At 39.6% G+C, this 13,282-nt stretch overlaps 1 protein-coding gene across 1 annotated transcript in view; it reads right to left on the bottom strand.

Annotated features, from left to right (window-relative positions):
* The window catches only part of megf10 (multiple EGF-like-domains 10), a 74,657-nt gene that overhangs the window by 60,503 nt on the left and 872 nt on the right, over nt 1-13,282 (bottom strand). Inside the window, exon 2 of the mRNA XM_079660178.1 lies at nt 2,055-2,190. Coding sequence (XP_079516304.1) covers nt 2,055-2,173 — 119 coding nt within the window. The 5' untranslated portion in view covers nt 2,174-2,190. The remainder of the gene's footprint in view (nt 1-2,054; nt 2,191-13,282) is intronic.

Below are 13,282 nucleotides of genomic sequence, written 5' to 3'. Positions count from 1 at the left end.
AGTCTTTGATATATGACCTAAACTGCTTGTAAAAGAAATACGATTAATCTTCTGATAACTGGCGATTCATAATTTCCTCACTTAAAAGCCAATGTTAGGATCCTTTCATAGTAAGCGCTGCTTTTATTTGAGATGCATAAATCAACTTAGACCTGAACAAATCAAAACCTCACTGCAATATATCGTTTTTAGAATGTCAATAAGATTCTTTGTTGTTTGGACATGGTGACGGAAGAAAATGCCTCATGGTTGTAATTCAATTAACATTTTAATAAACTGAACTGGTCTTTTTTCAAAACGTCAGAGGAAATGAATAAGAAATGGAAAATCCACAAGATAAAGCGTTACCAATCACTTCATGGCGTGCTTCCAGGCCTATATCATAAGGCCTGGAAGCACGTAATGAAGGAATTTGCTTTTTCAGCCTTTTATAATGTGGTTTTCTAACAAATCTGGGCAAATAACTTTTAAAAAGGTAAAATGTTTTCTTTGTTAAGGCTAACACCGGACTTAAATGTAAAGCTAAGCTAATGTTCTGCTCTGTAATGTTGACTGACTGCTTATTTTCTTTGTTGGGCAATTAAATTAAATCGCTTGGTGTCTTCCCTCTCTCTTGTCTTCAACAACAACACATGCAGACTCTGTGTGTGTGTGTGTGTGTGTGTGTGTGTGTGTGTGTGTGTGTGTGTGTGTGTGTGTGTGTGTGTGTGTGTGTACGTGTGTGTGTACGTGTGTGTGTGCAGCTGTTCCTCAGATTAGTCCGTGAAAGGCAATATAGCTGGGAAATGTGCCTCCACTTTACCAAGAAATATCAGAGTATAATTTCACTCATTAGCACTTTGTTTCATGTCTGTTTAATCTGTATCCAAACAGAAACAAGATACAACATGCAATTAAGAATGTGAATGAGGAGCTTTAGATGTGTTGGTGGCATACTTGTCAACCCTCCCGATTTTCGCGGGAGACTCCCGATTTCATTGCCCTCTCCCGGTTTCCTCCCGGGGTCATATTTCTCCCGCATTTCTCCCGATTTCTGACAAAATCAGATTTATTCAGGACTGTTTCCACTCGGACTTTAATACAGCTACACCATTGTTTGGTTTCCATGGTAACACGTCTCTTTAGTAGCGCGCACAACTCAAAGTTTGAGAGGGTGAGGCAGATAGTCACAGAAAACAGAACAAAAATCGACAACTACTCTACTCACTCCTTTCCTGTAAAATACAGGTCCAGCCCACACATATGCTCCATCAAGGACGGTACTACAGGCTGCAAGGCAGTGCACTTACAAATACAATAAGCATGTTAATGTTAATGTAACAGCTCCGGCGATCCACTAGCATCCCCCCCCCAATTTTGCATTTTGAAAGGCTCCCGATTTCTGAGGTCTCAAGGTTGGCAAGTATGGTTGGTGGAAGCACATGTATTAACCTAGCAGTTAGCTAGCTTGCTGACTCCTGCTTCGAGTCTTTATGCTAAGCTAGGCTAACCGTGTCCTGACTGTCATCCTAAAGGAGGGATTCAGACTGAAAACAGCCCGGCTTTAAGACAGCAAGGGGGGTTTTGTTGGTAAGGTCGGGGTCTTAAGGTACCAGAGAGACAATGAACTACAATGTAGGAAGTTCACTTGTAACACAGTGCCATATTAAAAGTCAAAAAGGTGCAGAAACACTGGGAAAGTAGCAGCCTAAGTACCACAGGGGCATCAACAATTCAAAGGGCAAACAGAAATCATTTGACGTTGTAGGAACAAAGTAATCCACAGAGAATACTGATCTAGTTGCGGGCCAAAAAAACGGACTTGATTGATATTGAACTTTAATCTGTTGACTGTTTTTAAATCTCGTTAAAAAACCAACTTGTTCTCCCGTGCTTTTGCAGACCACGTATTTTACATGTGCTATATAAATAAAGTCGGGTTGGAGTGGTTATGATGATGGTTGTCTCTTAGGTTTTCAATTTCCTTATTGCACATTTCCATGACATTCAAAATCAGAGTGTAACAAATACTTATCAGGTGAAATGCTTTTAAAGAAATTGGTACTGTGACCCACCTCTCCCAGTGGCTGCAGACGTTGGGGTCCTCCAGGTTGAGGGAGGAGGTGATGCACGGCAGGAAGCAGAGGGCCAGGGCCAGAGTGAGGGTGCTGTGGCAGAGCGACGACATGGCCATCTCACGCAGAGCTGCACCTTCACACAAGAGAAGACACAAGGTTTCAGCTTCAACAGATATATAAATAGAAAAAAATACATTTAAATTGAATTAGTCATTTAGTAAAGTACTTAAAATGTTGCTTTAAAAAGAAAATGTGTGTCACATGTGGGACAGAGTAAAGTGTATCTCAAGTCTTTGCTTTTCAATCTTAACATGTATTAAAATATCTTAGCAACTTATAAAAGATATGGGATGAATTACTGTATTATGAGTGTTGATTCTTGAATCAGGTGAGCATTTTATATTTTTCAATCATTCCAATTATGACCACCCTGCAAAACTATTACTTTACTGCGAACAGGATAATTTTAGCATGCTAACAAGCTATGATGGTAATTTTTAAACCTGCTAAACATCACTATTGACAATGAAAATGAATGTGTGTGTGTGTGTGTGTGTGTAGCAGCCAGTAAGAGGTTAACTCCTACTGTCTGTGTGTGTGTGTGTGTGTGTGTGTGTGTGTGTGTGTGTGTGTGTGTGTGTGTGTGTGTGTGTGTGTGTGTGTGTGTGTGTGTGTGTGTGTGTTTTCGAGGAAGAGTAAATGTATACTGTGTTCAGTTCTGCATGCTAAAGGCTGAAAATGTCTTCAATCTTCAATGTTTTAAGCTGTTATGTTTCCTCATTGAAGTCTTCTCTTTTGCCTCACCACTAAACACAGCAGTCCCACACTTTTTAATGGGACCCTTACCAAAGTGGTGCCTTTAGCCTAGCAATGTAAATGTTTGACTAACACTAACGTGGGTCGTAGTAGTCAGCTCACTTCTCTACTGGCTGTCGTTTGAGCACAAACCTTCAGATAGTCAGTCTTCTGTTACACACCTGAGGTCGTTGGTTTACCTAAATCACAGAAGTCCAGAAAGTAATGGGTCTGGTGTTATTTAGGTATTTCAAAGCTTTTTATAATGATAAGTAAAGACCTGTATGAGGCAGAGACAGTTTGTGTCCGAGGTGCAAAGCTTCTACAGTTGGAGAAGAAATCTGTTACTCTAAGCACAAAAACAAGAATCATGATGTCAACGCTGAATTCACAAGATTTTGGAAAATACATGCGAATAAAAAAAAACTAAAATAAAAACTATATCATTCCATCAAATGGAAATATATTACACGTCTTTAACTGTGTCACTTTATACACATTTATCAAAGAGTGAAGAACTTTTGCAAAACAAAATACCAATACAAATATTTTTTTTTTAAAAAGAGTGAAGAACTTCAAGCTTGTTGCTTTTGTAAGCTCTGTTTACTGTGTGTGTGTGTGTGTGTGTGTGTGTGTGTGTGTGTGTGTGTGTGTGTGTGTGTGTGTGTGTGTGTGTGTGTGTGTGTGTGTGTGTGTGTGTGTGTGTGTGTGTGTGTGTGTGTGTGTGTGTGTGTGTGTGTGTGTGTGTGTTCAGATTGATTCCCACGCAGTAAATCATCATGTGCTGTTTTCTTTGTGGGTTTCACCAACAACAAACCAGTGATCTTTCATTCTCAGTAGTGGCGGTGAATACTCTTGACATATTTCAACAGTTGAGTTTCTGCTAAGAGCTTAGTTTGCATCAAGGCCGTTGCCAGGACAATATAAAAGCCATCAAATCATTACATTTGCTCAAGTGAATATCGCAATATAGAATTTCAGTCGGTCAAATCACGTGGAATCGATCGTTACGTTTGTGGTGTTGATATTTGTCATAGAGGCTTTGACATTCACTCAAAGGAACAACAAGTTCAGTCACTCGAGTCACACATAGAGAAATCATTAAAGGATTAAGGAAAACTGAGCATGTAATTCAGTTGTGTAGAAACGAGAGTGCAAGTGCAGTCATTATCCTCAAATAGTGTTTTTCCACTGAGGCAATTCCAGGGATGTTTTGAAGCCGGAGCTCGATTTAAGACCCATTTTTCGGGTTTACAATTCACAGACACCCTCAAATTTGTGCTGCCGTTGCGTGGAAAAGTCGACGTACTCGGTGACATAATGACGTGCGCATATCCTGCTTCAGTCGTAAGAAAAGCAAGTGTTTTTTCTGAAGAGATTTGAAATGTGAACACAAGCCCCAGAACACAACTCAAACCGAATTATATATATTTTTTTTTTTATTGAGTCAGGCACAATGAGTTTACATTTATACAGTCAATATATATATACGTATATATTTTTCCCCCTTTCCCCCCCTCCCGGCCCTAGCTAGTAAATTAAATAACTAACAAAATAAAATAGATACATGTATAGGTAAATGTGAAGTAATATAGAAGATAATATTAAAATAAAATTTATAGATAAGGGAATAAAAAATAGTAACAGTAATACATGTGCCCATATACTCACATATGTATACCCACATTTACACATACACATACATGTGTGTACATACCCACACACATGTACACATGCACATACATACACGTACCTACATACATACATGTATACAAAGACAGAACAAATAAATAAAATTTAAAAAAACATATACAAATAAATAAAATAAAAACAATTATATATATTTCGCTCTGCTATCTAATATCTAGATGAATAATGCTCCTCACAAATCACTGCTATATTCAATGCTTTTGTTTCAGGGTGGATTTATGAAAGCACAACTGACCCATGGAGGCAAGTACACACAAACTTTATGAAGAACAAGTAGAAGAAGGTGATCCTAATCTCAACCTCATTGTTAACCCCAACCAGTTATCTCCCCAACACCTTTCCATTTACAGCCATATGGGAAACGCTATCCAAAGTTGGAACAGATTAACACTGCCAGCATTAAACCTTCACACTAACACTAGGATAAAATACTCGCTTAATGTGTCCAACTCTCATGTTGGCTTCAGATTGACTTCATGATCCATAGACTTGATCTCATGTTGCAGCTAAGAGGACGGTTTAAACACCTGATAACTCTTCCAATGTACATTTAGCATGTGAGTATTGTACTAAGATAGAGTGTGAAATCCAAATGACCTGTTAAGTTCATATTAATGCCAAAACAAAGATACATGAATGGTCTCCAGTGATGGGTACATAAAAAGAACCTCCATGTTAACACGCTGTGAGAAGTATCACTTAAATCTCTGGAGGGACTTGTAGGATTTGTCCACGGTAAGTATGTCTGGTTTTCTTCCTTAATGGCCGAGAAACAACTGGCTACTTTATTACTCCAGCTGCTTGATGAACCCATATTTAAACTACTGGAGGCCAATGCGGTTAGCCCCCTGTCTTCTGTCTGACTCCTTTCCTTCACGGTTGAAAGGGTTGATGCATGTTGGGGGAAATACTGAATGCCTTCCAACATGAGAGTCCACATGTTAACAAATGTATCCCAACTGTAGCTGTGAACATGACAGGATGTGTGATTACCTAGAAGAGCATCAGGACTGTTTGAGGCATATGATAGCTATGTGATTAACATGATGATTCAGCCTCTATGGAGAGAGACATATGACAAGCATGATCATTTCTGACGTGGAGCTAATCTGAAGTAAACATTGAATACTGCTTTCTATTCCTCCATCTTGTGACTGTGTGACTCCCTCTCTTGGATATCAGCATGTGAAGGACACTGTTCAGGAACTAGTTGATGCTCTGTATGTGATGACTACTTCCATTCTGGAGAGGATCACAGATACATGGATCCTGAGATTGAAGCTCAAGCCGGTGACAAGGGATTATTAAAAATGTTAAGTATTCTGAAAAGTCAGAATTTTGAGATTTTGAGAAAAAGTCAGAATTTTAAGGTTTTTTAAAAAAAGTCAGAATTTTGAGATTTTGAGAAAAAGTCAGAATTTTAAGGTTTTTTAAAAAAAGTCAGAATTTTGAGATTTTGATAAAAAGTCAAATTTTGGAGATTGAGAAAAAATCAGAATTTTGGGAAAAAAAGTCAGAATTTTGAGATTTTGAGAAAAAGTCAGAATCTTTGGAGAAAAAGTAAAAAAAAATCGAGAAAAAGTAAGGATTTTGGGATTTTGAGAAAAAAGTCAGAATTTTGAGAAAAAAGTCAGAATTTTGAGATTATGAGAAAAAAGTCAGAATTTTGAAATTTTGAGAAAAAAGTCAGAATTTTGAGAAAAAAAGTCAGAATTTTGAGATTTTTTTTAAAAACTCAGTGTTTTGTTCATGACAGGATGTATGATTACTTAGAAGAACCGGTATTCCTCCATCTAGTGACTGTGTAACTCCCTCTCTTGGATATCAGCATGTGAAGGACACTGTTCAGGAACTAGTTGATGCTCTGTATGTGATGACTCCTTCCATTCTGGAGAGGATCACAGATACATGGATCCTGAGATTGAAGCTCAAGCCGGGGACCAGTGATATTTTTCTAACAAAGGAGGTAGACTGCGAGGTGTCTCCAGTGGCTGCTAACAGGGTGTCTGCGCAGGCTCTTTATGGGCCAGCAGTGCCCGTGCTCTCTGGTTTCACGGAGCAAAAAGAGGGGCACAGCTGCAGCCACCAACGCCGAACCCCCCCCCCCCCCCCAAACCCAAGACAACTGCACTGCTGTACAAACAAGGGCCATGCTGTGTGTGTGTGTGTGAAAGGGCTCCAGACACACAAACCCTTAATGGAGCGGATTAGGCTTTGATACACTGTTCCAGGCAGCACAGTAGTGACGCCTCTCTGTCCGCTCACTAACCCTGCAGGAACTCTGCTGTCTGAAGTCCGTCCAAAACCACAGGCTGACCTACAGACACGGACCAACACTGTTCTGCTCATACATGCAGTTTTGGGGCCTGTGGCCTAAGATTTTCATTGATATGTCTGCACTGTAGCTATGTACACATGAAAATAAAAGCCTTGAATCTTGCTTTCTCGAATACACAGAGAAAATGTAGCTGCATTGAAATCTTTAATGCTGTGTTTTTCTTATTGGTCAGTTGTTTGTTCCCTCACTCCCTGCGTGGAGATATTTCAAGCAGTCGGGCATAGACAATATTTTAGCGGGAATTTGTCGTTAACCCTCCTGACGTGTTCGGTTCTCCCCCCTCACTTTGGTGTTGTCGGGCAAATCTGACCGGTCACAAAAACCATTCATTCTAACCACATTTTAAACTCCCTTTTCAGCTGTAAACAAAGTCTCAGAGAACTGGTTTACATGAGTAACCGTAGTGATTATACAAAGCATAGACACGGAAACTGTATTCCAATTTAACATGGTTGTTGATTTGGTTTTGTACCATCAGATGGATAATCAAGTGCTACCCATTCATTTCCTATGGCTGCCTGAACATCATGTGTTACAAAGTAGACGAAACCACTCAAAATTCAATTCAGCTGTTTTATATGTTGAAATGCCAACTGTGGAGGATATCATAAGGCCTTAAACTAAGCAATCAAATGTAAAACACAATATTTATAATTGATCAAAGTATAGTAAATCGGTCACGAACACGACAGAAGGGTTTTAAACAACAACAACAAAAACTGCAGCAAGACTCGAATCTCACACGCGATAAAGTCCCTTGTCTTTGCAATCATTTCTTCATCGAGGATATTTTCTGTAGGTTGCAATGAAGTCCTCTCCTGGTAAACAACAATATGCCTTTCAGGAGCCTACTACCATAAAATACCTATTCCACCAGTGCCTTTAGCAGCCTTCAAAATATAAGCATACATAACTACTCTCATTATAACCTAAATGACACAGAATAATGTTTTTAGAATTACTCCATTCTACAAATCAGCTATGAAATAAATGCTTAACTATTACACAATACAAATCAATAAAGATCAACTTGTTCAAGCAATATTTGCAACAAGCTAGTTGCATTTAGCAAATAGTGTATATTGTGTTGTTCTTGTGCTATTTTGTGTTTTGTACGGCGACCTTGAGAGCTTCGAAAGGTAACATTATAAAACACAATGAAAACAAAATGGGTTGTCATCTCGATCCCCGCATGATGATAGCACTGCACACTCTATTTCTCTCTATCATTATATACTAATTGCAAATGAAGTTTAGAGCGTAGTATTGTTTACACTACAAGCACACTTTAATGATGGTTGGTGGGCACATCGGTCCCACAATGCACCAGACAGAAAAAGAGAGGACTGGACGTCTCCATGGTTTGTTTACACAGAACCATCCGATAAGCTGTTTCATTAATCATATTTCATAAAAGGGTAAAAAAAATGCTTCCTTAAGCCCCGCCTTCCAAGGGAACATAACTCTGGATTAGGCGTTTACCTATTCAACATGGATTTAAATAAGGGTTATCCAAGTGTTCATACTGAGTAGTGGGTTAACATACAAAAAGATCTGCTGATTTACAGACGTCGCTTTCCGAATGCGAGTCAATGGGAACAAATATGTTGGGACCCAAAGGCATTATGGCCTATAGCTCCTAGCAGGAAGCTGATTAATCCGGGCACAAACTCTTCCCTTAAAGCCTGACATGATGGGTATTTAGGGAACCTCAGCTGCCACGCAAGGTCATCCAGAAGCCAAAGATGTTGTTTAATTTACCTTTACGTCCGGATACATCCATTTTGTGTATTTTTTTAAGAACGGTGCCAAACTCATCTCCCTTCTTTTATCTGTTTAATCTGCCAGGACAAATGTGCATGACCCCACGGACAGCATCACCTCTGTGTCATAATGTTTGCAAAGCACAACTGTGCCAAAAACACTGATTTACAAAAAAACAGACATGTCGTAATGATCAATACAGAACTTGTAGAACCAATTCAAATTAATAAGAAATCCAAGGGCGGATGACAACCAACATTTTATAATTCTGGCATTTAGGGTGTTTTTAAATGAAACTTTTTAGGATGTTGTGTTTGTTTTTGAACTTTCTTTCGGGGGCAGAGCAGTGGGCAGAAGCAGCCCTCTCCCATCAGGCTCTTTGGTTGTTCCTGACAAACAACAGCTGAAGCAGAAGCAGAGGAGGGATGCCTGCAGCTGACTAATGGATGTTAGCCTGAAAAAAATACAGCTTCGACCAATTATGGGATACAACTCTGACCACAGGCTGAGCCATGATGTGCTAAACTGATTGGCATACAGAGGATGTAAAGATAAAACAAATGGAATAGCGCTGGTATAGAATAAAAAACAACTTTACGTGACTCAAGTAGGGCCAGCAATCACAACAAATCATAAACATGTGGGAAACAATCCTTCTGTGTTCATGAAACACATTGTGTGGTGACAGTGTACACTGGAAGATGTAGAAAGAAACTGAAATGTTTACTCCAAAATACTTGTGACTTCATGTTGGCTAACTGAAACCTCTAACTGCGAAAACACAGCTGCCGTGTGTGTGTGTGTGTGTGTGTGTGTGTGTGTGTGTGTGTGTGTGTGTGTGTGTTGTGTTGTGTTGTGTTTTGGCTTTCATCTAACACAGTCAGCTGTTTTTCTTCTGCAGTGTGAGCGGACTTTCCCGGCCTCACTTTCACTGGGGAAACAGCTCACAGTAGGTGTCATCCCACAGAACACACACACACACACACACACACACACACACACACACACACACACACACACACACACACACACACACACACACACACACACACACACACACACACACACACACACACACACACACACACACACACACACACACACACACACACACACACACACACACACACACACACACACACACACACACACACACACACACACACACACACACACACACACACACACACACACACACACACACACACACACACACACTCTTTGTCACTGCTGAGCTGCACCTGATGTAGCTGATCATTAGGCCTAATGACATAATGTTACAAGAGGCAATTACTGTATCCATGCTAAGTCATGCTCACACACTTCACATGACACTTCAACCTATTTCCGCATAGAAACTTCAACTGGCACTTTCACATCCTCCATTTTAAATTGCCTTATCAGCACTTAAGGTGCTTTAATTCAGGACCTCCAACTTCAACGAGATTTCCATAGAACACAATTACAAAATCTCCCAAAGATCTGACCTCTTGGCTTTAAATCATGTAATTTTTATTTTTTAAACTACAAAAAATGAGCTAAATTAAGTGCATGTCAATTTTGAAACCATTTCAGTTTTACTAGTGCCTCACAGACACTCTGACAGAGGCCATGGCTACTGACGGACAGACCGGAACAAAACACATTAGCACTCGATCTAAAAACGAGACTGAAAGTGAATTTCACTGGCAGGCTACATACTGGGAGCACTGGTTCGTTCTGTAATAAACACATCACACTGGTATGCTCCCAACACACCAAACACAAGTAGTTCAACGGTTTCACTCCGGGTGCTTGGGGGGGATTTGTGGCAGGTGCCAGTTATTAGACCCATTACTGTCTCTTCATCTGTCCAATGAGTCCCTAACTACTCTTAACGGGAACAGGTGGTGCATTCTGAAGAGCAATGAAAAGACAAGGTGTCTAAAGCCAAAGCATAGAGTCAATGGTTCAAAATTGCAAAGGACTAGTGGGAAGTTCATTCTTTGTCTCTACTTTCTCAGCAATATCATTTAAAAGTTAGGAAAAATGCAGCAGAAAGAAACTGAAACACAGAAAGTAGCTCTCTGGTTTTTGTAGCTAATTGAATATACATCTACATTCAGAGCCACTTGTTGATAAGATGACAGCAGCATAAAAAGACAAGGCATTGTACATTGGCTTCAGGATCAAGTCTAGTGTCTTTTGGGTGGTTTTAAAATGTCATTTTCATTTAGATTTTGGACAATTCTGTCTTTCTTTCTTTGACTCTTTTCAATCGTTCCTCCGCATGTAAGGCAAGGCAATTCTGGCACCTAAACCCAGGACACATCTTCTGAAATCTTCTGTGTCTTATAGAGATATAAAGGAATGGAACTCATTGCCAAACTACCTTACTGAAATAGAGTCCAAAGGGCCATCTACTAATGACCATGTACCCTTGTGAGCTGTGAACCCTAATTGAATTTGATCGCATGTTGTTGTTGATGATGTTGTTAATGATGTCAGGACTTATGTCCTAAATGTTGCTGTATTATTCTTGTATTGTTTTAAGTGTCGGACCCCAGGAAGAGTAGCTTTTGTCGAGAGCAAAAGCTAATGGGGAAAAAAATTCAAGGTGCTTTACAAAAATGAAAGACATTCAGAAAAAGGCATTTAAAAACAATAATTAAAAAGAAAAGATAATAAAATAAACATTAAAATAAAAAATATATGAATAAAAAGTTACAGTGCAGTTTAAGATATGAATAGTTCAAACAGAAGTTCCATTTTACTGATGCCTTTCTTTAAGGTTTCTCCGAACATGAGCTGTGTACGCTTGTGTGGCACATACGTCCCGAGCAGCATACACAGAGAAAACCAGCCAGGACAAAGTCCCCAGACACTGATTCCCTAAATGTTCCAAAAACAAAACACAACCGCTCAGTTTCAATTAAAAGCAGCGGCAACATGTAGTGCAAGTGATTTGCAAAGCTCTGTGGGAAAAGAGAATCCAATTCAGCCCGGAGAGCTACACTCAAGAAGGAAATAAAACTATCAACCCAATAAAGAAGTCACGAACATCTTGTAAATGTAAAACCAAGCCTGGAGAAATGGATCTTCAACCATTTTTCCTGGAAAACAGCTCTTTCCCTCCTGAGACCTGATTAGATTAGATATGCACCACAACTGTACCGCCAACAGCTGAAGTGGACAAACACTTGAGAAGAACGAGAGCTCCCTGAGGAAACATGCTGCAATCAATGCTCTGCTCACACCACAGATAGGGACACACATCTATTACTGCAGGGCAACTCGTTACAGGGACGTCTCACTCTGTTCACTGTGCAGGTCCAGCTCATGATGGGATACATGTGTTCATACAGTGTGCAAGATTGACACACTTCCTTAAACTATCATGCACTATGGGCTCTATTTCTTTGAACCAAATAAAAAGACCTGGATGTTTGGAGCCACTTGGATGGGACAAAGAAAGAATAAGTTATCATGAATTATATAACGAATTAAGCACAAGGATTTCCTCAGACCAAATGTTTTGTTGTTTGCTGTGTCCAGAGTTTTAAATATGGATTTACAGCAGATCAAATACACCGCCAAGAACAGATGATGTCTCCTGTTAAGTAGAATTCCCTATTTTGGACATGTTGAGGATCCTACAGTCACCGTGTTTTATGAGCACAATGGTAGCCAAAATAATTTGATTCCTACCTCATTTGAACTGAATTATAATATAATCCAGACGGACTTCTGCGCTATAAAGAAAAAAGATGATCGATGAACCCATTGCTCTTATATCCAAATGTTTTAGACAAAGACACTGATTCTAATTGTGTTGGTAAATCATGAGTGAGTTCACAGCAGAGTTTTTGATGTATTGTACGTTTAATGCGTCCATCTCCAACACGCCTGTTGATTTACACCTCAGTAAATATTGTTATGAATGTGATGGATTTATAAAGGACGCTCTCTGGGTCAGTAACCCTGTGTGACAAACTATCACAACACCAGGAACGTATTCGTCGATAACTGTATCACTGAAATCCCACTGTTTTTGATACCATTACAAAGCCAGGCTCAAAAACCAAACAAACAACTTTTCTTAATTTGTCCATGTTTCAAAGTGTTGGTCTAACTTCAGCGTTGGTCTCAAGTGGGTGTAGTAAACATGTGTAACTAAAAAAAGAAGTAAAGGAGGATGTGGCGGTGGATGGATATGTTAAAGAAAGCTAACATACTTAATTGACATCACATAAATGGGTGGATTTATTGAGCAAGCTGGCTAAAGCTTCATCCACCCATCCAAAGGCCATGTGTAAGGGCCTCATACTGGACTGATTCATGTTACATTACATTACATGTCATTTGTTAGACACTTTTATCCAAAGCAACTTATACTGTGGACAACCCCCACAGGAGCAATTTGGGGTGAAGTGTCTCAGGGACACAACGACATGCTGACTGCAGTGGGGCTCGAACTTGCTACCCCCTGATTCCAAGTCCAGCACTCTACCCTACCCCACTATTTTAATGATACGTTAGAGAAGAAGAAAAGAAAATCACCCAATTTGACCATAAGAAAAAATGACACACATAAGCAGGTGATTGGGTAGTGGCATAACACGAAAATGAAAAGCAGCTG

The sequence above is a fragment of the Notothenia rossii genome (genome assembly GCF_949606895.1).
Source record: "Notothenia rossii genome assembly, chromosome: 11".
NCBI classification, from domain to species: Eukaryota; Metazoa; Chordata; class Actinopteri; order Perciformes; family Nototheniidae; genus Notothenia; species Notothenia rossii.
The sequence above is the reverse complement of the archived record's forward strand: the minus strand, read 5'-3'. Positions and strand labels throughout refer to the sequence as shown.